Source organism: Neolamprologus multifasciatus, chromosome 5, assembly GCF_963576455.1.
Source record: "Neolamprologus multifasciatus chromosome 5, fNeoMul1.2, whole genome shotgun sequence".
Classification (NCBI taxonomy): Eukaryota; Metazoa; Chordata; class Actinopteri; order Cichliformes; family Cichlidae; genus Neolamprologus; species Neolamprologus multifasciatus.
Window position 1 is genome coordinate 10685083 of NC_140443.1, and position 27916 is coordinate 10712998.

The window sequence follows — 27916 nt, forward strand, 5'->3', positions numbered from 1 at the left end:
GCCTTAACGCCCACTCACACCCTGGGCCATCTGACCTCAGGAATTCGCATGATAAGGTGGGGCCAGGTTTCACAATGAACTCACCTGAAACTCTGGCTGATTGGGACCCACACCCAGTTCCACACCTTGGCTCAGGCGATTAGAGGATCATCAGGGGGTCCTTTTGTCCCTCTGTGGGGGGACACTCCCACTAGGTTTATATCTGGGACTCTCCACCATTTGACCTTAGAACTGAAGAAGCCTCTCGGATGAGAGGTGAAACGTCTTCAAGTAACTTAAAGAAGTCCAGACGCTTTTCTTTGCAAGCTCCTTTGACTACAAAAACACTATGTTGCCAAAAGTATACACTCGTCTGCTTCGCATGCCTATGAACTTGAGTGAAATCCCATTATTAGTCTCAGTCTCCACTCTAAATCATTACAAATCATCTATAGGATTGAGTTCACTGGACACATGTGGAATATTGTTGTCTTTCATGTTCTTCCACGGCTGATCTGACTAACTTGCCCTTTCTTTGAAAGGAACTCCATTATTAAGACAAGTTTTAGCTAAAATATGTACTGTGCTTTCAACAATATATATGTGGTATTAAAATACGCCAAATGTTTTCCTTTTAAGCACATTTTATATAAAACCGATTTACCAGTAGGCCGCCATTGTTATTTACTTTTGAACGCACTCTGGGTAGTGACGTCATACGGTTGCATCGCAACGAGTTCACAGTTAGCAGCGCACTGGAAATGGCTTCCGTTCAACCTTTCCAGTTTGAACCAGAGCAAACCGAGAGAGAGGATGAAAATAGTCAACCAGTACTTAGTTTAGATGAAGATGAAAACAATCCGTCACGCGAGAGCGAGGGAAAACTACTGGTGTCTATGCGGCTACTGCTTGCCAATGGCAACAGCGACTGAGAGCGTTTGTTGTAGCTCAACTTTATGGCAGCAGCTATCCATGGTATCGCATAACCGCATGATAAAAGCATTAATATAATTCTAATTTTTATTAGACAGTAAATTTACGATATCGTTATTTTTACAGATTCTCCGTGCAATTTGAGGCCTTATGTCTTAATCCAGATGTTCTTTGGACAGCCCTTGTTAGCCTCCATGACCGGTATAGTTCTGGTCTAACAAGTCGTAACCAGGTCACTGATAGGCAAGTTAATTAATACCGTTGCTACACTATCAAAAAAAGGAAAGAAAACAGGGAGCATCAGCTAGCACCAATGACTGTAGAAAACATCGGTTATTGCAATGACACGTATTTTTATTTTGGGGGGCGGGACACAGATTGAAACTTTACTGATAAATTCGCCAAGTAAAAAAATACCAGGGTCCACAAATGTAATATGACAACCTAATTGGCTCACAGGACGATGACGTCACATATATTTGGAATCTTACAACAAATCGGATCCTTTGATCCTTTGATACGTAAAAACCCATAAATAGGGGTGACAAGCAACGACTTTTACTTCGTTAATCGCAGCATTTATGTTCGCAGAATTGAAACGTTCACCAAAGAAGTATTTTGAAACACGTTTTCGGAGTAACTGTTTACAGATTCCAACATGTCTCAGAGGAAACGACCCTACAGATTTCTAACTGAAGTTTTCTTGTTTTTTTTTCTCTCTTTTTCACTAACGGAAAAACGACTCACTCAGGCTCACCTCTGCAGTGCTGCCGTCTCCTGTAACGCTGCATGGTTCTAAGGTACTTTTTCTTTCTTCTTCTGTTGTTCTTGTAGTTTTTCTCCTCAGGTGCGGTTTGAAGTATCTGTGTTGTGCTGGTCTGGTCTGTCTCTAGACCAAGGGTGTCAAACTCAAATACACAGTGGGCCAAAATTCAATCTGGAACAATATTTATTGAAAAAAAAAATCTTCCTCCAGATATAAGAATGAATCTTTTCTTATGTACTCAAACAAGTTTTGCTGAAAAACTGAATATGGAACAAGCAAAGCTTAATACTAAACGATATATATATATATTAGCTGTATAATACCACTAGGCCAGCTCTAATAGTAATTTGATATGGCTTCGCTGGCCAAATGTAATTAGGCTGCGGGCCAAATTTGGCACGCGGGCCAGAGTTTGACACCTATGTTCTAGACCATAGGTGTCAAACTCTGGCCCACCTAATTGCCTAATTCGCGGGCCAAATACCAAATTACTATTAGAGCTGGCCTACTGGTATTATACAGCTAATATATATATTGTTTAGTATTAAGCTTTGCTTGTTCCATATTCAGTTTTTCAGCAAAACTTGTTTGAGTCCATAAGAAAAGATCCATTCTTATATCTAGAGGAAGATTTTTTTTTCAATAAATATTAACATTAGCCCGCGACTTTGTTTCAGTTTTGAATTTTGGCCCACTGTGTATTTGAGTTTGACACCCCTGTTCTAGACAGTCCCGGCTGCACCCATCAGTAAATGGTGGAGGCTCACAAGGACAACACAAGTTTCTGAACTCCTCTGCGTAAGGGTTTCTCCGACGAAGTGAGGGCCATGAGGTACAGCTCCCCATCCCCAGGTGACCCTGCTAGGTCCACCTTCTTAGGGAAACCCAATGCAGAGGAGCCGAGAGAGCCAGGAACTTTGAGTTGTTTGTCCACTCAGGCATCATTCATACTTGCTGTGTAGGCAAGTTCCTGTCAGAAGGAAGAGGCACAGCAGGTGCGCCGGGGGGCAGAAGACGGTGCCTCAGTGCCTCTCTCCTTCTGACATTGTTAAGAAAAAGCTACAAATGTATAATTATTTATATTTTTATATGCAGGTAATGTCCTCAAGTTCTTAATAACCACTTTTTCCTCTCTCTCTGTTTGTGTTTATTGTCTCTTTCAAACAGGTGCCGGTCCTCACCTCTGCAGTGCTGCCGTCTCCTGTAACGCTGCATCGTTCTAAGCTACTTTTTCTTTCTTCTTTCTGTTGTTCTTGTAGTTTTTGTCCTCAGGTGAGGTTTGAAGTGTCTGTGTTGTGCAGCTGGTCTGGTCTGTCTCTAGATGGTCCAGGCTGCACCCATCAGTAAATGGTGGAGGCTCACAAGGACAACACACAAGTTTCTGAACTCTGCGTGAGGGTTTTTCCGACGAAGTGAGGGCCGTGAGGCACAGCTCCCCGTCCCCCGGTGACCCTGCTAGGTCCACCTTCTTAGGGAAACCCTCTGCAGAGGAGCCAAGAGAGCCAGGAACTTTGAGTTGTGTTTGTCCACTCAGGCATCATTCATACTTGCTGTGTACGCAAGTTCCTGTCAGAAGGAAGAGGCACAGCAGGTGCGCTGGGGGGCGGAAGACGGTGCCTCAGTGCCTCTCTCCTTCTGACATTGTTAAAAAAAAGCTACAAATTTATAATTATTTATACTTTTATATGCAGGTAATGTCCTCAAGTTCTTAATAATCACTTTTTCCTCTCTCTCTCTGTTTGTGTTTATTGTCTCTTTCAAACAGGTGCCGGTCCTCACCTCTACAGTGCTGCCGTCTCCTTTAACGCTGCATCGTCTAAGCTACATTTTCTTTCTTCTTTCTGTTGTTCTTGTAGTTTTTGTCCTCAGGTGAGGTTTGAAGTGTCTGTGTTGTGCAGCTGGTCTGGTCTGTCTCTAGATGGTCCAGGCTGCACCCATCAGTAAATGGTGGAGGCTCACAAGGACAACACACAAGTTTCTGAACTCTGCGTGAGGGTTTCTCCGACGAAGTGAGGGCCGTGAGGCACAGCTCCCCGTCCCCCGGTGACCCTGCTAGGTCCACCTTCTTAGGGAAACCCTCTGCAGAGGAGCCGAGAAAGCCAGGAACTTTGAGTTGTGTTTGTCCACTCAGGCATCATTCATACTTGCTGTGTAGGCAAGTTCCTGTCAGAAGGAGGAGGCACAGCAGGTGCGCCGGGGGGCGGAAGACGGTGCCTCAGTGCCTCTCTCCTTCTGACATTGTTAAAGAAAAAGCTACAAATGTATAATTATTTATTTTTTTATATGCAGGTAATGTCCTCAAGTTCTTAATAACCACTTTTTCCTCTCTCTCTGTTTGTGTTTATTGTCTCTTTCAAACAGGTGCCGGTCCTCACCTCTGCAGTGCTGCCGTCTCCTGTAACGCTGCATCATTCTAAGCTACTTTTTCTTTCTTCTTTCTGTTGTTCTTGTAGTTTTTGTCCTCAGGTGCGGTTTGAAGTGTCTGTGTTGTGCAGCTGGTCTGGTCTGTCTTGAGACAGTCCAGGCTGCACCCATCAGTAAATGGTGGAGGCTCACAAGGACAACACACAAGTTTCTGAACTCTGCGTGAGGGTTTCTCCGACGAAGTGAGGGCCATGAGGTACAGCTCCCCGTCCCCCGGTGACCCTGCTAGGTCCACCTTCTTAGGGAAACCCTCTGCAGAGGAGCCGAGAGAGCCAGGAACTTTGAGTTGTGTTTGTCCACTCAGGCATCATTCATACTTGCTGTGTAGGCAAGTTCCTGTCAGAAGGAGGAGGCACAGCAGGTGCGCCGGGGGGCAGAAGACGGTGCCTCAGTGCCTCTCTCCTTCTGACATTGTTAAAAAAAAAAGCTACAAATTTATAATTATTTATACTTTTATATGCAGGTAATGTCCTCAAGTTCTTAATAACCACTTTTTCCTCTCTCTCTCTCTGTTTGTGTTTATTGTCTCTTTCAAACAGGTGCCGGTCCTCACCTCTACAGTGCTGCCGTCTCCTTTAACGCTGCATCGTTCTAAGCTACATTTTCTTTCTTCTTTCTGTTGTTCTTGTAGTTTTTGTCCTCAGGTGAGGTTTGAAGTGTCTGTGTTGTGCAGCTGGTCTGGTCTGTCTCTAGATGGTCCAGGCTGCACCCATCAGTAAATGGTGGAGGCTCACAAGGACAACACACAAGTTTCTGAACTCTGCGTGAGGGTTTCTCCGACGAAGTGAGGGCCGTGAGGCACAGCTCCCCGTCCCCCGGTGACCCTGCTAGGTCCACCTTCTTAGGGAAACCCTCTGCAGAGGAGCCGAGAAAGCCAGGAACTTTGAGTTGTGTTTGTCCACTCAGGCATCATTCATACTTGCTGTGTAGGCAAGTTCCTGTCAGAAGGAGGAGGCACAGCAGGTGCGCCGGGGGGCGGAAGACGGTGCCTCAGTGCCTCTCTCCTTCTGACATTGTTAAAGAAAAAGCTACAAATGTATAATTATTTATTTTTTTATATGCAGGTAATGTCCTCAAGTTCTTAATAACCACTTTTTCCTCTCTCTCTGTTTGTGTTTATTGTCTCTTTCAAACAGGTGCCGGTCCTCACCTCTGCAGTGCTGCCGTCTCCTGTAACGCTGCATCATTCTAAGCTACTTTTTCTTTCTTCTTTCTGTTGTTCTTGTAGTTTTTGTCCTCAGGTGCGGTTTGAAGTGTCTGTGTTGTGCAGCTGGTCTGGTCTGTCTTGAGACAGTCCAGGCTGCACCCATCAGTAAATGGTGGAGGCTCACAAGGACAACACACAAGTTTCTGAACTCTGCGTGAGGGTTTCTCCGACGAAGTGAGGGCCATGAGGTACAGCTCCCCGTCCCCCGGTGACCCTGCTAGGTCCACCTTCTTAGGGAAACCCTCTGCAGAGGAGCCGAGAGAGCCAGGAACTTTGAGTTGTGTTTGTCCACTCAGGCATCATTCATACTTGCTGTGTAGGCAAGTTCCTGTCAGAAGGAGGAGGCACAGCAGGTGCGCCGGGGGGCAGAAGACGGTGCCTCAGTGCCTCTCTCCTTCTGACATTGTTAAAAAAAAAAGCTACAAATTTATAATTATTTATACTTTTATATGCAGGTAATGTCCTCAAGTTCTTAATAACCACTTTTTCCTCTCTCTCTCTCTGTTTGTGTTTATTGTCTCTTTCAAACAGGTGCCGGTCCTCACCTCTACAGTGCTGCCGTCTCCTTTAACGCTGCATCGTTCTAAGCTACATTTTCTTTCTTCTTTCTGTTGTTCTTGTAGTTTTTGTCCTCAGGTGAGGTTTGAAGTGTCTGTGTTGTGCAGCTGGTCTGGTCTGTCTCTAGATGGTCCAGGCTGCACCCATCAGTAAATGGTGGAGGCTCACAAGGACAACACACAAGTTTCTGAACTCTGCGTGAGGGTTTCTCCGACGAAGTGAGGGCCGTGAGGCACAGCTCCCCGTCCCCCGGTGACCCTGCTAGGTCCACCTTCTTAGGGAAACCCTCTGCAGAGGAGCCGAGAAAGCCAGGAACTTTGAGTTGTGTTTGTCCACTCAGGCATCATTCATACTTGCTGTGTAGGCAAGTTCCTGTCAGAAGGAGGAGGCACAGCAGGTGCGCCGGGGGGCGGAAGACGGTGCCTCAGTGCCTCTCTCCTTCTGACATTGTTAAAGAAAAAGCTACAAATGTATAATTATTTATTTTTTTATATGCAGGTAATGTCCTCAAGTTCTTAATAACCACTTTTTCCTCTCTCTCTCTGTTTGTGTTTATTGTCTCTTTCAAACAGGTGCCGGTCCTCACCTCTACAGTGCTGCCGTCTCCTTTAACGCTGCATCGTTCTAAGCTACATTTTCTTTCTTCTTTCTGTTGTTCTTGTAGTTTTTGTCCTCAGGTGAGGTTTGAAGTGTCTGTGTTGTGCAGCTGGTCTGGTCTGTCTCTAGATGGTCCAGGCTGCACCCATCAGTAAATGGTGGAGGCTCACAAGGACAACACACAAGTTTCTGAACTCTGCGTGAGGGTTTCTCCGACGAAGTGAGGGCCGTGAGGCACAGCTCCCCATCCCCCGGTGACCCTGCTAGGTCCACCTTCTTAGGGAAACCCTCTACAGAGGAGCCGAGAAAGCCAGGAACTTTGAGTTGTGTTTGTCCACTCAGGCATCATTCATACTTGCTGTGTAGGCAAGTTCCTGTCAGAAGGAAGAGGCACAGCAGGTGCGCCGGGGGGGCGGAAGACGGTGCCTCAGTGCCTCTCTCCTTCTGACATTGTTAAGAAGAAGCTACAAATTTATAATTATTTATTTTTTTATATGCAGGTAATGTCCTCAAGTTCTTAATAACCACTTTTTCCTCTCTCTCTCTCTGTTTGTGTTTATTGTCTCTTTCAAACAGGTGCCGGTCCTCACCTCTGCAGTGCTGCCGTCTCCTGTAACGCTGCATCGTTCTAAGCTACTTTTTCTTTCTTCTTTCTGTTGTTCTTGTAGTTTTTGTCCTCAGGTGCGGTTTGAAGTGTCTGTGTTGTGCAGCTGGTCTGGTCTGTCTTGAGACAGTCCAGGCTGCACCCATCAGTAAATGGTGGAGGCTCACAAGGACAACACACAAGTTTCTGAACTCTGCGTGAGGGTTTTTCCGACGAAGTGAGGGCCGTGAGGCACAGCTCCCCGTCCCCCGGTGACCCTGCTAGGTCCACCTTCTTAGGGAAACCCTCTGCAGAGGAGCCGAGAAAGCCAGGAACTTTGAGTTGTGTTTGTCCACTCAGGCATCATTCATACTTGCTGTGTACGCAAGTTCCTGTCAGAAGGAAGAGGCACAGCAGGTGCGCTGGGGGGCGGAAGACGGTGCCTCAGTGCCTCTCTCCTTCTGACATTGTTAAAAAAAAAACAGCAAATTTATAATTATTTATATTTTTATATGCAGGTAATGTCCTCAAGTTCTTAATAACCACTTTTTCCTCTCTCTCTCTCTGTTTGTGTTTATTGTTTTGTTGCTTTCAAACAGGTGCCGGTCCTCACCTCTGCAGTGCTGCCGTCTCCTGTAACGCTGCATCGTTCTAAGCTACTTTTTCTTTCTTCTTTCTGTTGTTCTTGTAGTTTTTGTCCTCAGGTGCGGTTTGAAGTGTCTGTGTTGTGCAGCTGGTCTGGTCTGTCTCTAGATGGTCCAGGCTGCACCCATCAGTAAATGGTGGAGGCTCACAAGGACAACACACAAGTTTCTGAACTCTGCGTGAGGGTTTCTCCGACGAAGTGAGGGCCGTGAGGCACAGCTCCCCGTCCCCCGGTGACCCTGCTAGGTCCACCTTCTTAGGGAAACCCTCTGCAGAGGAGCCGAGAGAGCCAGGAACTTTGAGTTGTGTTTGTCCACTCAGGCATCATTCATACTTGCTGTGTAGGCAAGTTCCTGTCAGAAGGAGGAGGCACAGCAGGTGCGCCGGGGGGCGGAAGACGGTGCCTCAGTGCCTCTCTCCTTCTGACATTGTTAAAAAAAAGCTACAAATTTATAATTATTTATTTTTTTATATGCAGGTAATGTCCTCAAGTTCTTAATAACTACTTTTTCCTCTCTCTCTCTGTTTGTGTTTATTGTCTCTTTCAAACAGGTGCCGGTCCTCACCTCTGCAGTGCTGCCGTCTCCTTTAACGCTGCATCGTTCTAAGCTACATTTTCTTTCTTCTTTCTGTTGTTCTTGTAGATTTTGTCCTCAGGTGAGGTTTGAAGTGTCTGTGTTGTGCAGCTGGTCTGGTCTGTCTCTAGATGGTCCAGGCTGCACCCATCAGTAAATGGTGGAGGCTCACAAGGACAACACACAAGTTTCTGAACTCTGCGTGAGGGTTTCTCCGACGAAGTGAGGGCCGTGAGGCACAGCTCCCCGTCCCCCGGTGACCCTGCTAGGTCCACCTTCTTAGGGAAACCCTCTGCAGAGGAGCCGAGAAAGCCAGGAACTTTGAGTTGTGTTTGTCCACTCAGGCATCATTCATACTTGCTGTGTAGGCAAGTTCCTGTCAGAAGAAAGAGGCACAGCAGGTGCGCCGGGGGGCGGAAGACGGTGCCTCAGTGCCTCTCTCCTTCTGACATGGTTTAAAAAAAGCTATAAATTTATAATTATTTATATTTTTATATGCAGGTAATGTTCTCAAGTTCTTAATAACCACTTTTTCCTCTCTCTCTCTCTGTTTGTGTTTATTGTCTCTTTCAAACAGGTGCCGGTCCTCACCTCTGCAGTGCTGCCGTCTCCTGTAACGCTTCATCGTTCTAAGCTACTTTTTCTTTCTTTTTTTCTTGTAGTTTTTGTCCTCAGGTGCGGTTTGAAGTGTCTGTGTTGTGCAGCAGAAGACGGTGCCTCAGTGCCTCTCTCCTTCTGACATTGTTAAAAAAAACAGCAAATATATATATTTATATGCAGGTAATGTCCTCAAGTTCTTGTTAACCACTCTTTCTCTCTCTCTTAGGGAAATCCTTTGCAGATGAATTTTGAGAGCTATGAACCTTTTAGTAATTTGGCCTCAATATCATATTTATATAAAACTAAATTTTCAGTGAACATTTGAACCCCACTTGGTCGCGACAGATGGCCACCCCTTTCTGAGCCTGGTTCTGTCTGAGGTTTCTTCCTTTTAAAAGGGAGTTTTTCCTCCCCACTGTCGCCAAGTGCTTGCTCATAGGGGATTTGGGGCTTTGTTAAAACAAGTGCTGATAAGTTCAGTGGCATCAATTTCAGGACAATGTCAAATATGTCAATGGATGTTTCGTCATCAAGTGACAAAACATCCATTTAAAACATTCACCAGTTGTGTTTAGTTGTGTATAAATATGATTTCTGGGACACTAAGGACCAACACAGAGTAATTTGTACAATTAGGGGAAAAAATAAATACAAAATTTAAATGAAATAGATAAATAGAATAAATAGTGTCATTGTTTCATTTAGATTTCAAATAGCACACCATTTTATGTCAACATATATTTGTTACATTTGCAGTGCTGGTGTTATATTCTTATATTTCACATATTCACTGCTTCTTGGCTAGCTTTGTTGTCAGTTGTTATCCAATTTTAAAACTATAAAATAGAATAAAGACTATTTTTAGTTTTCTTTGTTAATAAAGAAATTTTTTAGAATTTTCAGAAAAACTAACATTATACATAGCAAAATAAGTAAGTACAGAGTAATTAAAATTTTATTTGTATAGCACTTTTCAAGATAAAAATCACAGAGTACTTCAGAGAGAAATTAAAACATAAAAAATTAACCACAAGCAAGTTTTAACAGATACATTATTAGCTGTTTTTTAAAAGAGATCAGTGAGTCCCAAGATCCCAAGCTCAAAGGGGGAGAGTTCGAGACTCTGGGGGCAACAGTTTGAAAAGCTCTGTCACTTTTTGTTTTCAGCCTGGTATGATGGACAACCAGCAAGCCCTGATCACATGATCTTAGGGACCTGCTGGGAATTTATGGACATTAAAGATCTCTGATATATGTCGATGCCTGTTCATGCAGAGCCCCTAATGTCAAAGTCATTCTTAAAGCACACTCTGAATTTATTGGGGAGCCACTGCAGCTGGATCAGCAGGGCTGTGACATGAGAGTACTTGGAAGACAAGGTCAGAAGCCTTGCAGCAGCATTCTGAACACCTTGCAGACGTTCCAAGGAGGCATTACATAAAGAAGTGAACAAAGAATTACAATAGTCCAAACGAGATGAAAAATGCATGTATGACAATTTCGAGTTCTGAGCATGACACAATGGACTCAGCACTTTTTCTTAAATGATAATAACAGGAGCAAACCAGAGATTTAGCATGAGCTTCCAAAGTCAGAGCTGACTCAAAGTTTACTCCAAGATCCGTAGTAGAGGATTTGCCAAATGTAGCAAGAGGACCTAAATTTTCCATAATCTTGGGCACAAATTTATCGGGAGCACAAACAAGGACTTTGGTTTTCTCCTCATTAAGTTGAAGAAAGTTATCATCCATCCAACCGCTAATGGAGTCTATGCGCCTATGCAAAATCTGTAGTTTGGAAACGTCTTGGGGCTGAAAGGAGATGTACAACTGAATATCATCTGTACGACACACCTAAGTGTTTTGCAATTTGGCACAATTTAAAAAGTTTTAATTTCTTCTGTAATTCAATTCAATTTTATTTATATAGCGCCAAATCACAACAAAAGTCGCCTCAAGGCGCTTCATAGATACAGAGAAAAGCCCAACAATCATATGACCCCCTATGAGCAAGCACTTTGGCGACAGTGGGAAGGAAAAACTCCCTTTTAACAGGAAGAAACCTCCGGCAGAACCAGGCTCAGGGAGGGGCGGCCATCTGCTGCGACCGGTTGGGGTGAGAGAAGGAAGACAGGATAAAAGACATGCTGTGGAAGAGAGACAGAGATTAATAACAGATATGATTCAATACAGAGAGGTCTGTTAATACATAGTGAGCGAGAAAGGTGACTGGAAAGGAAAAACTCAATGCATCATGGGAATCCCCCGGCAGCCTACATCTATTGCAGCATAATTAAGGGAGGATTCAGGGTCACCTGGTCCAGCCCTAACTATATGCTTTAGCAAAAAGGAAAGTTTTAAGCCTAATCTTAAAAGTAGAGATAGTGTCTGTCTCCCGAATCCAAACTGGAAGCTGGTTCCACAGAAGAGGGGCCTGAAAACTGAAGGCTCTCCCTCCCATTCTACTTTTAAATACTCTAGGAACAACAAGTAGGCCTGCAGAGCGGGAGCGAAGTGCTCTAATAGGGTGATATGGTACTACAAGGTCATTAAGATAAGATGGGGCCTGATTATTTAAGACCTTGTATGTGAGGAGCAGAATTTTGAATTCAATTCTGGATTTAACAGGAAGCCAATGAAGGGAAGCCAAAACAGGAGAAATATGCTCTCTCTTTCTAGTCCCTGTCAGTACTCTTGCTGCAGCATTTTGGATTAGCTGAAGGCTTTTCAGTGAGTTTTTTGGACATCCTGATAATAATGAATTGCAGTAGTCCAGCCTGGAAGTAATAAATGCATGAACTAGTTTTTCAGCGTCACTCTGAGACAGGATATTTCTAATTTTAGAGATGTTGCGCAAATGGAAGAACGCAGTCTTACATATTTGTTTAATATGTGCGTTGAAGGACATATCCTGGTCAAAAATGACTCCAAGGTTCCTCACAGTGTTACTGGAGGCCAAGGTAATGCCATCCAGAGTAAGAATCTGGTTAGATACCATATTTCTAAGCTTTTCAGCGCCGAGTACATGACCTCAGTTTTATCTGAGTTAAGAAGCAGAAAGTTCGTGGCCATCCAAGTCTTTATGTCTTTAAGACATTCCTGCAGTTTAACTAATTGGTGTGTGTTATCTGGCTTCATGGACAGATAGAGCTGGGTGTCATCTGCATAGCAGTGAAAATGTATGCTATGTCTTCTAATGATGCTGCCTAGGGGAAGCATGTATAATGTAAACAGAATTGGTCCTAGCACTGAACCCTGTGGAACTCCATAATTAACCTCAGTGTGTGAAAAGGACTCTCCATTTACATGCACAAATTGGAGTCTATTAGATAGATATGATACAAACCACTGCAGTGCAATACCTGTAATACCTACAGCATGTTCTAATCGCTCTAATAGGATATTATGGTCAACAGTATCGAATGCTACACTAAGGTCTAGCAGGACAAGCACAGAGAGGAGTCCACTGTCAGAGGCCATAAGAAGATCATTTGTAACCTTCACTAAAGCTGTTTCTGTGCTGTGATGAACTCTGAAACCTGACTGAAACTCTTCAAATAAACCATTCCTCTGCAGATGATCTGTTAGCTGTTTGACAACTACTCTTTCAAGGATTTTTGATATGAAAGGAAGGTTGGAGATTGGCCTATAATTAGCTAAGACTGCTGGGTCTAGAGATGGCTTTTTGAGTAAAGGTTTAACTGCAGCCACCTTGAAGGCCTGTGGTACATAGCCGATTATTAGAGATAGGTTGATCATATATAAGATCGAAGAATTAATCAATGGCAGGACTTCTTTGAGCAGTTTTGTAGGAATGGGGTCTAAAAGACACGTTGATGGTTTGGAGGAAGTAATTATTGAAGTTAACTCAGAAAGATCGATTGGAGAAAAAGAGTCTAACTTAACATCAATGGTACTAAGAGTAGCTGTAGATAATATTACATCTGTGGGATGATTATTGGTAATTTTTTCTCTAATGATAAAAATTTTATTTGTGAAGAAGTTCATGAAGTCATCACTAGTTAACGTTAAAGGGATGGTTGGCTCAAAAGAGCTCTGACTTTTTGTCAGCCTGGCTACAGTGCTGAAGAGAAACCTAGGGTTGTTCTTATTTTCTTCAATCAGTGATGAGTAGTAAGCTGTTCTGGCTTTGCGGAGGGCTTTCTTATAAAGCAACAAACTATTTCTCCAGGCTAAATGATGTTCCTCTAAATTGGTGACACGCCATTTCCTCTCCAGATTACGAGTCATCTGCTTTAGGGTACGTGTTTGAGAATTATACCACGGGGTCAGGTACTTCTGATTAGAGACCTTAGTTTTCACTGGAGCTACAGTATCCAGAGTCGTACGTAGTGAGGAGGTGAAATTATTAACAAGATAATCGACCTCTGTTGGGGTAGCGTTCAGATAGCTGCTCTGCTCTATGTTGGTACAGGGCATTGACGATGATAACAGTGGCTGGATTATATTCTTAAACTTAGTTACAGCGCTTTCAGAAAGACATCTACTTTGATAAAGTCCACTCTCCACTGCTGCGTAATCAATTATTGTAAATGTAAATGTTATCAAGAAATGATCAGACAGGAGAGGGTTTTCAGGAAACACTGTTAAATGTTCAGTTTCTATGTCATATGTTAAAACAAGATCTAGAGTGTGATTAAAGTGGTGGGTGGGTTCTTTTACAATTTGAGAGAAGCCAATTGAGTCTAACAACAGATTAAATGCCATGTTGAGGCTGTCATTTTTAGCATCAACATGGATGTTAAAATCACCCACAATAATTATTTTATCTGAGCTCAGAACTAAATTAGATATAAAGTCTGAGAAATCAGACAGAAACTCTGTGTAAGGCCCAGGTGGACGATAGATGATAACAAGTAAGACTGTTTTCTGAGTTTCACAGCTGGGGTGGACAATGTTAAGCATCAGGCTTTCAAATGAATTAAAAGTCTGTCTTGGTCTTTCATTAATTAATAGACTGGTGTGAAACATTGCTGCCACACCGCCCCCTCGACCTGTGCTTCGAGATTTCTGGTAGTTAGAATGACTCGGGGGTGTTGATTCATTTAAACTAACATAATCATCCTTCTGTAGAAATTAAACAGCAGAAATTAAGCTTTCTTGGTCATTTTTTGAAAAAAAAAAACAACAGCCAACACCACTGTACACAACGGTAGACTGGTGCATAATAACCAAGCGAATCATGCACAAAACAGATTTTAATGGAAAACTGTCCATGAAGTACACAGAGAGAGAGAGTTGTGCAGGAAGTGCGATTTTTATTTTGGTGGAAGCAAAACAGCAAAAGTAAGAGGGAAATAATGATATTTATTACATTTGAAGCATAGTTTTGATCTTCTTTTGCTGCTTGTTCATTCAGTTTTGGTTGAAGAGTGACAAAACCTGCAGCTTCAGAATCTGTGAGACGTTGGCTTTCAGCCCCGGCGGCGTGTCGGGTGGGGAGCCGACAACTCACAGATTTTGAAGTGTCGGGTCCGCACTTTGTGTTTACATCTTTGTGTGGAATCTTTTTACCTGCTTTCATTTGCTGTTTTAGCTGTTTGGTGGTTATTGAAATAGCTTTAACCTGAGATTCTGGCAATTCTTACAAAATACACATTTATTCAGAAATCGATTCAGCATTTAATGAATCAATATTGCATTTTTCAAGCTAGAATCAATTTGAATCAGAAAATCTTTTTTTTAAAACCCGCTCCTATGAAATATTCACACCAGGCTATGTGACAACAACAGCAATGCCACATTCCTTCATCATTCATCATTCTTCCGTCCTTTTAATTACATGTAGCATGACTTTGCTGGACTATACATCATGCTTTGTTCTCAGATTGCCTGACTGTATAAAGTTTTCAAAAAAAAAAACTACTCTACATTAGGCCTATGTAACCAAGGTAACATCTGACCCCACTTCCGGAAATCCCTTCATTGTGGCGGGAATGAACTCTGTATAACTTCCGGGTCAATCTGCTACACCTCCCCTGCTACATGTCATCCCAGAATGCATTGTGTGCATTGTGTCACTTAACCACTGCCTAGGCGTGCTGTAAAATGATTCAAATTAATAAATTATTCGTAGTTTTATGTAAGGGGATGTTGTAACACTTCTAAAATATGTTACAACCCACCCCACCTCTGTCATCAATTGTTTAGCTAACTGTATTAGCATAGTTACCCCGAGGGGGTGCATCACAGTTTATCTATGAAATCAGAATTTAATCTCTTGTAAGCCATATCATTTTATCTGCAAACAAAGTTTTGTGTTGTTACATCAAAATCCCTTTTTCTCAGTAAAATCAATCTTCATGCCCTATTTCTAGCCCTTAAGTCAGGGATAGAAGTGGGTAAACACTGAAATGATCACATGACTCCTATCTTATTGTTGACTGATGGAATTGGGGGTGTTGCAACTGTCCCAATGTTGCAACCATACCCCCCTACATACCCTGTCCAGGTCTCTCTTGGAAATTAGGATTTTTATATATATTTTTTTTTCTTACATGTAATTTGCATTTTTATTTTGAAAGGCGTTTTTTTCTGGAAAATTGGGTCTTTTGCAACTAAAGGTTATTAGAAAATGCACTCAAAGCAGGTGCTTTCAGGTTTTGCCAAAAAATGATTGGTATTCAAACAGCTGTAAACAGGTTTTTAGCCTATAATCTGTCAAACAAATGTCACACAAATCCCTCAGGGATTATATCAAATCATTATAAGACAGAAGGAACATTGGTAGAAGCTGCGATCAGTTTCCGGGTTAAAAAAAAACGTCATTGACAAGTGAGGTTAAGGGGGCAAGAGGGGAGCAGAAATTGCGACAAATGTAAAATCACAATTCTATATAAATATTTTACATATTCATTAGGATACGTACAATAACTCAAAGTCAAAATTGTGTCAATCCAGTTGGATGCAGTCTATTCATCAATATTGGTAAATGTATTACAAATAGAAAGAAACATTGAAAAGTTGGATTTAGATCAGGTTTCGGCACAAAAGACCCCAACGGCCGCGTTTATACGTTTATGAAATGATGATGAACTGAGTTCTAATAGTAAAGTAGAAAAGGCGGGATTTGTTTCTTGCCAAAGCTATTGGTGTATCACAATATAATGCTTGTTTTTCTGCGCTTAAAAACAGCCTTAACTGCAGCCACAGGATAGACCCTGGTCAGCTGTTTATTGAGCGAGTCACAAGCACACCGCAGGAAAAATAAAGATTTACAGTTTTTCGATTGTTTGCATTCACTGCTTCTATCTTTGGTCGTTAACTCGGGGTAGGCGGGCCTGCTCTCCCACCAGGGGGCGTTCCGAATTTCACTATTTAAATGCGGTTCTGGACGACTCTAACTGTAACGGATTCTCTGAGGCTGATATCAGCGTGGTTGATCTGCAGCAGAATGAACAACTCAGGTAGGAACGGCAGCACAGGACACACCAGCAGGCTGAGGAACCACCACGACACTGACCACAGAACCCCTGCGGGCTATTCAAAGGCGCAGACGCAGGGGTCGGTTCCTGATAGTCGGCGCTGAAACGCTGTTACTTCTATTAAAAAACATTCAGTGCGAAGATTAAAAAGTCAGAATCATGTTAAACTTCATCATTCACTAAACTGCATTCGTTTGCTTCTTCAGTCTATTTTAGTTTTTAAAAGAGGATCTCCAAACATGATCCACTTGTTTTCCTTTTTGACAGTAAACTGCAGATGAAACTCATCAAGCCACCTGAACCTTGTTTCCTGAAGAATTCGATGCAGATGTTTGCCTTTGTAGTGGACAAAAAAGAAAGAAAAGCAGAAAGTAAGTGGATTTGGGAGGAAAATGCGAATTAACAGGATCTTTCTGTTTTGTACTTTGTGCAATTTCTTTTCTGTAATTTTACACATTTATTTCTTACAATTACAATTCCAAAGAGTCATACTGACATATTTCTATCATTAACGTCAGCAGTGTTTCGTTATCATGTAGAAAAACTAAGAGATAGTATAAGACTTACATGCATTTCTTTTAGATTAATGCATCTCAGCTAAATGTGTTGTAGTGGCAATTCCTTTTGTTTGACAAACCAAACATCCCACAATTAAAAGTCCACAAGCCACTGCTGCACTGAGATACTATTTCGTAGGCAGGCAAAAGAAGTCCACTGTCCAAACTTGACAGTTGCGTTTTATGGTTTATTTATCCAGTTTGGCAAGCAATAACAAGCTATTTATAACAATAACGATCCATTTTTTTTGTTACTTCCTGCTGCTTCTCCTGCTCTGGTAAAAAAAAAAACCCACCCCAGTGCATGCTGGTCCTCTACCAGTCTCTTTATTTATAGAAAACAAAATGGCCCTACAGCTCTTCCTGACTAATTTAACAAAGTAACATCAAACATACATTGAAACAAAATATTAACCAACAAATAAACTTGTAAATAAATCCCAAAATATAAGTAAACTAACAACAAACGTTAACTAATTTCAAAATAATAAAAAATAAGAACAAATAGCTCCAACATGTGTAGTTAAACTTATTTCTATTGTTGGAAGGGCCAGTGGTCCGGCCGCTTAAATTTAAAATGGGGTGAGTGTGGCCCAAGTTTTAAAATTTGTTTGCCATCCCTGCTTTAGACTTAACAAATAAGGACACATATGGATTGCTAAACTCTGAAAGAGAAAACAAGGTCAGATTTTCAGTAACTGATTTAAAAATAAGTTTAATCAACTCAAGTGAAGAAAGGGAGTGCAGACCTAATATAATGTGCTCAATTTAGGCATAATGAAAGTCAGGAAATAATCAGTGATGTAAATAATAATAATACATGATAATAAATAATCTTTTGAGACAGAGACCAAATAGTATTTTGAGATTAAAGTTGAAATGTAGAGATTAAATTTGTTGTTTCGAGTCAAACAACTGGTACGGCTTCTATACCCTTTTCAAAATGCTGTGTTTGCATGAGTTATTGAAACCGTACTGAGGATATGGAAAATATTTCTGTTTTAGCACATACACACTAGTAACAAGTATAAGGGCGTTGAAGAGATGGTGCAGAAAACAGCATCTGGTCAGAAAGAAAAATAACACTAACCTAGAACAGTTGACCATATTTATACAAAATTAAATAGCTGTAAATGGACAGATGCAAGGATATGGATGTTAACACTGTCATGTTGAGAGAGCTAATCAAGTTGTTTTACTAGTTTCAGTTTTTGGAGTCTTTGTTTCTAGATACTGACCTCGTGCCTTCGTCTGTAATCCCTCATGTGTCAGGTTAACGTAATCATTGATTCTTGAGTTGCTGGAACGGGTGATGGAGTCCTTCAGAGTCTGTGACAAAATATTAAAGTCTGCTTTAGGGGCTGTCTGCACCATTATTACCCTTTTCAGAAATCAATGCAGTTTCTTGTCATATCAGTGTTTGTTTTTCGGAAATGTTTGTTAAAATTAAGAGATAAGAGAGAAAATGGTAAAAGAAACCTGAACAAAAAATGTTTACTCTAACACTGAAAATGGGGGTAGTATACTACCCCCATTATCATACTTGTCATACAACAAACATGTTTGAAACTCTTTATTGCATGAGGGGGTAGCAACGGATATCCTTGCATCTTTAAAATCTGTGGGGTTTATTTCTTCTGACCAGATGCAGCTTTCTGCACCATCGTAGTTATCACATTTTACTTTTACATTTTACATTTCACATTTACTTATCACATATCACAGAAGGTGAATAATTTCCTTCTAACTAAAACTGATTCTGAAGAACGATTTCACTAACTTATCTACACAAGTCGGTTTGTAGAGGGTATCGCAGCCATGGCAGTTTGTCCTGAAACAAGAACTGTTCAACAGAGTGTACCCTTCTGTGTACTTAGAATAGAATAAAATAGAATAGTCCTTTAATTGTCCCACAAGGGGAAATTTGGTTTTGACAGCAGCCAGAAAGACACATATACAAACAAACAGTATACAGGACACAGAACAGAAACATACACAATTTTTTAACTTTTTAATTTTTAATTTTTTTAACACAATTTAAGTCCTCTGTCTCTCTTTCTTCATTGTCGGGTTGTCTGTATATCTCATGTCATGTCACTGCAAGTCTCAGGATTGTTTTCATGCTTCATGTTTGTGTTCATGTTTCTGGTCACCATTTTCGCATGCGCTGAGTTCCATGTCATAGTTTTCATATTGAATTTAGGTTATTCCAGTTTAGGCTTTCCTTTTCCCCCCAACTTGCCTTGCCTTGTTTTCTCTTTTGGAAATCAGCCTCAATAAAAGGCCCGGCTTTTGTTATACCTCATTCCCTCTCCCGTGTCTGCTTTTGGGTTCACACCGCAAATACACCAGCCCACCTGGCCGTGGCTAACCATAGTGTGGGCATAATCATTTTTCATTGCACCAAACATTCTTCTCTGCAGGAACAGTCTTATTCAGCTCCAGCTATTCAATTCAATTCAGTTTTATAGCACCAAATCACAACAACAGTTGTCTCAAGACAATTTTCATTTGAAGTTAAAAATCCTACAATAATGCAGACAAAACAGAAAAAAAACAATCAGGGAACCTCCTATGAGCATGCACTTTGGCTACAGTGGTAAAGAAAAAAAAACTTTTAAATGGAAGGAACCTCTGGCTGAACCAGGCCCACGGAGGCGCAGCCATCTGCCATGACTGTTTGGGGTGAGAGGAGGAAGACAAGACAAAAACACACTGTGGAAGAGAGCAACAGGTTAATAATAACTGATGATTAAATGCAAAGTAGTGTATAAACATATAGTGAGTGGGGGAAAAAACATGAGTAAATAAGAAACACTCAGTGCATCATGGGAATCCCCCAGCAGCCTAGATCTTTTGCAGCATAACTAAGGGAAGATTCAGGGTCACCTGATCCATTTGGTTTAATTTTTTGTTTCTTGTTTTTCATTCCAGCTATGTACCCACATGTCATGGCACCCCAAGCCAACATGTTTGTCAATGTCCCCGGCTATGAAGGCACTGTGCCAGGAGGAGGTAAGAAAAGCCCGGTTCACATAATTCCTCACATTAATGCTGTTGATGTTACTTGAAAATTTGTCATTGATGCAGGAGGTTTCCTGCCTCCTCCCATGCCCATGGAGCCAGTAGCCCCACCCCAACCCGCCCCTGAAAATCCCGAATGGAGGTACGACATATTATCTGTGTTTCTGAGCTGCTCACCAGCCAGTAGAATATTCTGGTTTAACACAGAGTTTATGTGTTTTGTAGCATCCCCTCTCTTTCTGAGGATGAGGCTCGGGAGGCATTCAAGAAATTTGTGTCATCTCATATCTGCTACAGTGAAGATCCAGTCACTCAGGGAGTCATCACCTCCATGGAGCCATTCAACACATTTAGGGTGATTAAATGTTCCACCATCACCACCATCAGTGATGCTGTGGACTGAGTTACCTCCATATCTGCCTTTACTATCTTGATCAGTCTGTTGCAGAGCTCTGGTTTGAGATGCTTTTATCCATACTTTTCCAAACATTTGACCAAAGGACATAATTGAATGAACTGTTGAAACATGCATAATGAATTTTTTGGTAGCACTTTCTATTACAGCTAGGTAATACAGGGGTAGTAGTAGGGTAACAAGGGGGAAAAAGAGTGTAATAATGTGGTAATTTCTAAGTTTTTACTATGCAATTACCAAAGTAATAACCACTTTGGTAATTGTAATATTATCTAAGTAATATCATGGTAGCAACAGTGGTTACAGTTGAGTAATATTGCCCAGAAATGTATGTAATAGGATAATGAGAACCCAAAAACTGCAGAAATACAGCTCCACAATAAAGTGTGTACTCACAAGGAAGAAACAAGAATGCAATAATGCAGTAATTTGTGTTAAGTTATTACCCCTCAATTACCTGTGGTAGTTTCTGTGTAAAAATCAGGAAACAGAGCTGCAAAATGCAAAACCACCTGTTTAAATTTAATAACATATTAAGAACCTATTAAAGCAAAAAAAAAGTGTGTGATTATTATCTGAAAACAACTGTGGCAGTTTGCCTAATAAAACAGGAAATACAGCTGCAACATCCAAAAAACACATTTAAAACAAATACCTTGTAGGTTAACTTGTTAACCTACTATTACCCCTTTAATACTGAGCTGTAATAGAAAGTGCGACCAGCTTTTAGTAAGTGTCCAGAGCTGCTGAAGTAGTAGTTTGCCAGAACTTTTCATCACATCCTCAAGACTCTTGCAAGAAGCTCAAAGAATATGGAATACCGGTTCCAAGTATTTACCACAAAATTTGTTATGCAGTAATATGATGCCCAGTTATATGGCAACAACCCGGAAATACATTGTATGGTATAATGTGCGATACTGATTGGGTTTAACAAATTTTGTGTAGGATTTAATGGGAGAGACATTTCTTGCACATGATGCATAGAAACTTATGTTTCACTTTCACTCTGATGTGAAATATAGAGAAATTAGCACAGTAATGTTATCAGCAAATCCAGTTTCTCTCAGTAAAGTCTGTTTTTTGTTCCTTAGTACCGTCTGGAGACATTCACTGAGTCCAGGTCAACTGACTGGGCCCACAAACCACATGAAGGTAAACGCACATTTTCATTTTGTTAAATCAAAACCTGATGTGGAGCCATTAAAATGGTCATTTTCATTTGTTTCATTGAGCCACCATGTTCTGTTATTATAGAGCAAGGCTGGATGCTTTTTAATCTGATGGTAGAGTTTTGTTGTTTCCTGTTACCAAACCACATTTTTCACTTTGTTCTTGACCACACTCAAAGTTTATGGCCTTGTGAGGGATTAAAAACAATAGTGTGATACTCAGAGCCTATTATGAATCAAACCCCAGAACAACTGATTAATCAATAGTGTTTTACCTGAAAGAGTTAAATCTGGAAATTTGCTTTGGTTTTCATAACAAATGCCTCTTTTATTGATCCTTGCATAAATCTACTGACAATGCAGTAACTTACTATACTAGTAGTTTATTGACTGTCATTTTCTGTGATCTCGTGTATTCAAAAGGTGAGCCTGCTGACTTTTACACCCAGCCCGCTCCACGACCATGGGAGGTCCAGGCCACACCCCCCAAACTTTTCAGTGACCACACAGAGAAGATCCGGGTGCCCTACACGTCCTCCGTCAAGGTGGCTGAATAACAAAAGCTATCTATCAAAGTGCTGGGTTACCTGCAGTTTTGTTCTGAGCTTTAAGCTTGAAGATATATATACTTAAAGAATTTTCCAGATGAATTTTGATGGATCTTTAGTTGTCCATGAGATGGTTCTACAGCTCATCTTTTCCTGAGTTTATTGAGGCTTTAAAACCATGAACATGTGAAATTCTTTTACCTTTTGCTCATTTTTAACTTTTTTTTGTGTTTGTGTTTAGGAATGCCACACGTGCCATGCAGCAGGTACTGAGCAATGCAAGGAGTGCAGTGGAAGTGGAAAAGTAAGGAAACTCTCAATAGTAAATAATAAGACATGAAAAGTCTGATCAAGGTACAATTAAAACATTTGCTTTTATGTGTCGTTGTAGAAAGCTTGCCTGATGTGTAATGGTGGGGCAAAGTCCGATCCAGCCTGCACTCACTGTAATGGCACAGGCAAAGACAGGTACTGAATGGTCACACAAACTGAAAATAAAACAGAAAAAATACCAGTTTTATGACTGTGCATATGTTGGGGATATACGATTAATTACAGTAACTAATTAGATGCTTAGATTAAAATGCCCTAAAAATGTCTAAGCAAAGAAATGCTGCAAAAAGTAAAAGTTCAGTAATTTTTAAAAATAATAATAGAAGTAAAAATAAACAAATACCATATTTTAAAAAAATAAAGCAAAATCTGTAATGTCTGTAAGTAACCAAAATAATGAGACATGTGTCTGTGTGTGCTTAGGTGTACAAAGTGTGATGGTAGGGGAAAAAAGCAATGTGAAACCTGTAAAGGAAAACGTCAACTGCTGACTTACATTGAGCTAAAAGTGGAATGGTGAGTACAAGTACAACAGCAGTTTCAGTGTTCCTATATTTCAGTGGCTTTATCAGAGTCCTTGAAGATTGGGTTCTTCAAGTGTCTTTTAGGAGTCATTTGGAAAACTCATATGGTCCTGGAGGAGGTTTCAGAAGTATATAAAAAGTTTTTATACATTTCAATTCATTTAACCTGTTTTTGGTAGATATCCATGAATTATTTCGGGCATTAAAATGGTCCATGGAGAAGTTTTAGAAGGCTTTGAAAAGTCCGCAGAAATTAGCAAGGTCCTGAGTTCAACTCCACCATCTGGTCAGGGAGTGTGAATGTTCTCTGTGGGTACTCGGTAGGGCCGGACCATATCATACCGTTCACGGTAATACCGGTATAATGTTGGGCAAATATAAGAAAATGAAATATCGCGATAGAATATGGGTAAAACGCGCATGCGCAGTGCCTTCATACGCACATGGCTGAAAAAGCATGGCGGCGACGGAGAATGAGAAGGGTGAAAGCGGATCGTTGAATAAAACAGATGAACCAGAATTGGTTTGTAAAAATGCTGCAACTTCAGTGGTGTGGAACTGGGTTAGCTTTAGTCCGTCAGATACACAACAAAGCACCATTTTTGGTAGTGGGCCGTCGTTATTACCGTGTTTTTTGGAAAATACGGCACACTTAAAATCAATCCTTTGATTTTTCTGAAAGTCGACAGTGCCCCTTATAATCCTGTGTGACTTATGTATGAATTTTGGTTGTGTTTACTGACCTCGAAAACGATTTTATGTCGTACACGGCACTCGAAAATCTGTCAAATGTTTCGCACGGCTATCACAGGCAGGAGCCTCGCGGAGTGATACGTACTGTGCTTCAACATAATATTACCGTATTGTGTGTGTATAACCTCTTTTTAAGTTTTGTGGATATTATACATGGTTATGCTGAGGATATGTCGGCCAATTTCCACCGGAAATGCCTTTTGGTTAAACTGTCAGCAAGGAATTTGCATTTGCACTGTTAATTTTTTATATTAAATAACTTTAATGCACATAAAAAAACAGCTGCTTGTTTAAGTGAAAATACATTGATGTTTTGTTTTGTTTTTGCACTAATAAAGTTGTGGAGTTGTAAAGTATTTTGTCTAGTGTCAATTATATCGTCAGTTATATCATTATCGCAAATTTTCAAATATAATTTGAAATCTCTAGTACTCGGGCCTCCTCCCACATCCAAGGATTGGTGTTAGGTTAACTGGTGATTATAAATTGCCCTTGGGTGTGAACGGTTGTCTCTCTGTGTTAACCCTGTGACAGACTAGCAGTCTGTCCAAGGTGTACCGCGCCTCTTCACCTATGGTAGCTTGAATAGGCTCAAGCTCCGATGCAACCCTGATAAGAACAAGCAGAAGAGATATGATTGTGAAGGTTCTTGGTCATCCATGTCATCATAGTCTAAAGAAAAGACGTTTCACCTCTCATCTGAGATAAGAGTTCTTTAGAAATAAGCGGAAGAGAATTAATGGTGGTTTGACAGATGCTTTGGTGCCCTCTAGTCAATAAAGATCAAAATTACATGCTGCAAGTTGATTGTTTAAAGCTTACCGAAGAACTAATCCCTCACCAAGAATAAGACATATTTATAATCACGATCAAAGCACCAGAGAATAAGAAAATAATCCATAATGTAAAAATAAACCAAAACATAAGAAATTCAAAATGCTGGGTCGAAACGACCCAGAACCATGACAGTCAATGGCTGTGAACAAAGAGAAACTTGTAAATAACTCATGAAAGAATAAAGTTACGTTGAAACCAAGCACACCATTGTTTTTCTTGTGACATTACCAATAAGTTTGATGTGTCACATGGCCCTCTTGCTATTGAAAAAACAAAAATTGTATCCAAGATGGCCGACTTCTAAATGGCCACCATGGTCACCACCCATCTTGAGGAGTTTGCCCCCTCACATATACTAATGTGCCACAAACAGGACTTTAATATCACCAACCATTCCCATGTTATTACGGTGTATCCATATAAATGGCCCACCCTGTAGAGTGTGTGTTACATCAGTATTATATTTTATATTTGATGGATACAGCATGAATATAGTTCATATCTGTGTGTTTGTGTTTAGGAAAAACCACGTGGAAGATCATCTGGTGGAGCAGAGCTGTGGTCTGAAGAGTGATAACCTGCGCTCAGTAAAAGGGAAGGAGCTGTTCAAGAGCAGCCAGAACCTGGTAAACACACACAATGTAGCTTCACTTTGAATCCTAATACCAAAATTTCATACAAAAAACTACATCTCAGTAGTTTCACACAGTCGTTTGGAATGTTGTATTCTATGTTTGAAATGTTAAAATGTTGAAATAATCTCCATAAATTAAACATAAAGCCACTGCAGGAACTCACCTCAGACAGGTGTAGTTGAGATAAATGTAAAGGAAAGGTTGGGGAGAAGGAAAACACATTGCTGGGGTTAGCTGTGTGAATATTGTGAATTAAACTCTTTCTTCTCTCAGGTCTACCCACTGCTTGGGTTTAAACCGCAAGCAGTCTCTCAGGCCTCTGAGTGTCTGATCAAAGAACATCAAACTAAGTATGGCCAAACCTCCAGGATTCTGCAGCAGGTAGGCCGACACACAGCTCAAGAGAAAAATTATCCAGATCTTGTCCAGAGTGTGGAAGGAAAGAAAACAGCTATCCTTGTTCCATCAGCAGTTAGTTCTAGTTTAAATATAATTGATTTGAGCTGAAATTCCATTATTTGTAGTTGAAGCAGCAAGGAAAATGTGCAAAGTTTACTTTAGACTTCTGTTTTGAGTCTATAGGCTATAGTGTAGTCACCCCCAGTGGCCAGCCTGTGTCGGTGTGCCTGTGTTACTCTGCAATTTATTGCTTTCCTCTGCAAAATATTTAACTTAACTGATTCCTCAGTTAGTCAATAGAAAAATCAATAGACTGTTCAATTACTCAAGTAATTGACTGCTACAGAAGCTCGAGGGATAAGGTGACCTATAAAGATAACTAAAGCCATCTTGAATGATTTGATGGTGATTGAAGAGTTAGCTGTTATATAAACACTCAAAAAAGGGGAATTAATTGTTGGGATTTTTGTTAAAGAAAAGGACATAAAGGTTTGAGGTCAATGCTAAGCTAAGCTAAAGTATTCTGACTCAAGCTGATGCACTCTGATATTGTTGAAAGTTTTCCTTTAATATGAATCCCTCCATCTCTCTCTTTTTCAGAGGCAGGCGGTCGAGCTGATCCCCATCACTCAGGTGAACTACAAGTGGAAAGACAAGAACTACGTCTACTACGTGTACGGCAACGAGTGCAAAGTCAGTGCTGACAACTACCCAGAGACCTGCTGCTGCATCATCCTGTAGACCACAGGTCTGGTGTCCTGCAAGTTTTAGTGAGTCCTTGATCCAACACAGCTGATTTAAAGGCTAAATTACCTCCTCAACATGTGTTGAAGTTCTCCAGAGGTCTGGTAATGAACTAATCATTTGATTCAGGTGTGTTGACCCAGGGAGTGATCTAAAACCTGCAGGACACTGACCCTCAAGGCCTGGAGTTCGACACCCCTGCTGTAGACTGACAAATACACACAGCTAAAAGCAATTAAACATGTACTCATTCTTCTCTTTTTTTTAACATCAGTCTTCCTTTTTCCATATATCATGATGATTTCATTTATTAGGGTAAGAAAAGCAAACCATACCTGTGTTAGAAAAATAACAGTATCTAGTATTCTGTTCAACATTTTCTTAAAATAAAAATAAATAAATAAAATAAAAAATAAAAACACTGTACTGTGGAGGTATCAAAGGACGACACGAGAGATCCCAATATTTTACTCCAATTTTATCTCGGCTTCTCACAACTGAACACTCAAGGTGCCAAAAACCTAACCCTCTCACTTCCGAGCCATCACACATTTCTTGACACAGTAGAGCCATTTGTGTATCGCAACCAGTTTAACACAGCGCTTGTTTTTCTGTGCCTAAAAACTGTGTCATATTGAAAAATTCATTAAAAATCATGCTTGACAATTGACATGACTTTCTCAATGGATTCCTCTTTTTGGAAACCTGGGCTAAATTTGTGTCCATGTGTTTATCTCATTCCACTGCATAAATCTAGAGAAGGATATTTCTGGTCAAATTCAACATGCTCAATGGAATATAACATTACATAAAAATTAAAAGTCATCTCTGATCGTTTACATGAAATTGTCAGTTGAATACTTCTCTGGGTTACCTTCTCTACATGTGTGCCAACTTTCATCACAAAATGCTGCAAGATTCCAGCAAACATTTCTACTCAAATTCAACAAGGTTATTTTAATCAACAAAAAAAATGACAAAATAAAATCATTTTTGATAGTTGACAGGAAATTCCCTACAAATTATTCTTCCCTGCAACTCACACTACATGTCTGCAAAGTTTCACCTCCAGCCACTGCAACTCTTTTTTTTTTTTTTTGCCTTTATTGGGCAAAAAGGGAAAAACCACTTTCCTTGGTGGTGTTGATCCCCCCAATACTGGAAGTCTGGATTGGCTGTCTGATCCTATCAGTCAGTGCAGAGCTTAGATGAAGCCGATGTGTGAGGGGACTTGCCCAGTTGTAACTGCCTCAAAAGCCCAACAGGGCTACTTCCTCTGATACACACCAAAGTGTGAGTAGACTTGCAGGCCCAGCAGCTCCCCTGTAGCTCAGTGCACTTGGTAACTAATGGAGCTAAATTTAGTGCCTTGGACAACTGAGCCCTAAGGATCTTTTGTTTTAAAGGGTTGTAGTAGCCAGTAAGAACATGTCACACATTTTTATGGTTTTATAACATTAGAATCCTTCTATTTTACAATTTCTTCGTGAATTTGGGGTATTGTGATTCATTGTGTTTTTGAGCATGATAGTTTCCTTTAGGGTTTATTATAGCCTCTGTCTCTGTTTATATTGGAGTGTTTATTTATGTCAGGGGTTTGAGAACTCCAGGCCTCAAGGGCCAGTGTCCTGCAGGTTTAAAATGTGTCCTTGATCCAACACAAC

The 27916-nt window shown here is 40.8% G+C and overlaps 1 protein-coding gene across 1 annotated transcript; it reads left to right on the top strand.

Annotated features, from left to right (window-relative positions):
• The first annotated feature begins 364 nt into the window (after positions 1 to 364).
• Positions 365 to 27914, top strand: LOC146518090 (protein SSUH2 homolog). The gene is made up of 15 exons (XM_085159408.1): positions 365 to 954; positions 1039 to 1609; positions 2846 to 7751; positions 8355 to 16293; positions 19803 to 19883; positions 19959 to 20034; positions 20118 to 20247; positions 21402 to 21462; positions 21903 to 22024; positions 22269 to 22331; positions 22419 to 22495; positions 22784 to 22876; positions 24995 to 25100; positions 25383 to 25490; positions 26109 to 27914. Exons 4-15 carry the CDS (start codon positions 16209 to 16211, stop codon positions 26247 to 26249), a joined length of 1143 nt encoding a protein of 380 aa, XP_085015534.1. The 5' UTR covers positions 365 to 954; positions 1039 to 1609; positions 2846 to 7751; positions 8355 to 16208; the 3' UTR covers positions 26250 to 27914.
• Positions 27915 to 27916: the final 2 nt, after the last annotated feature.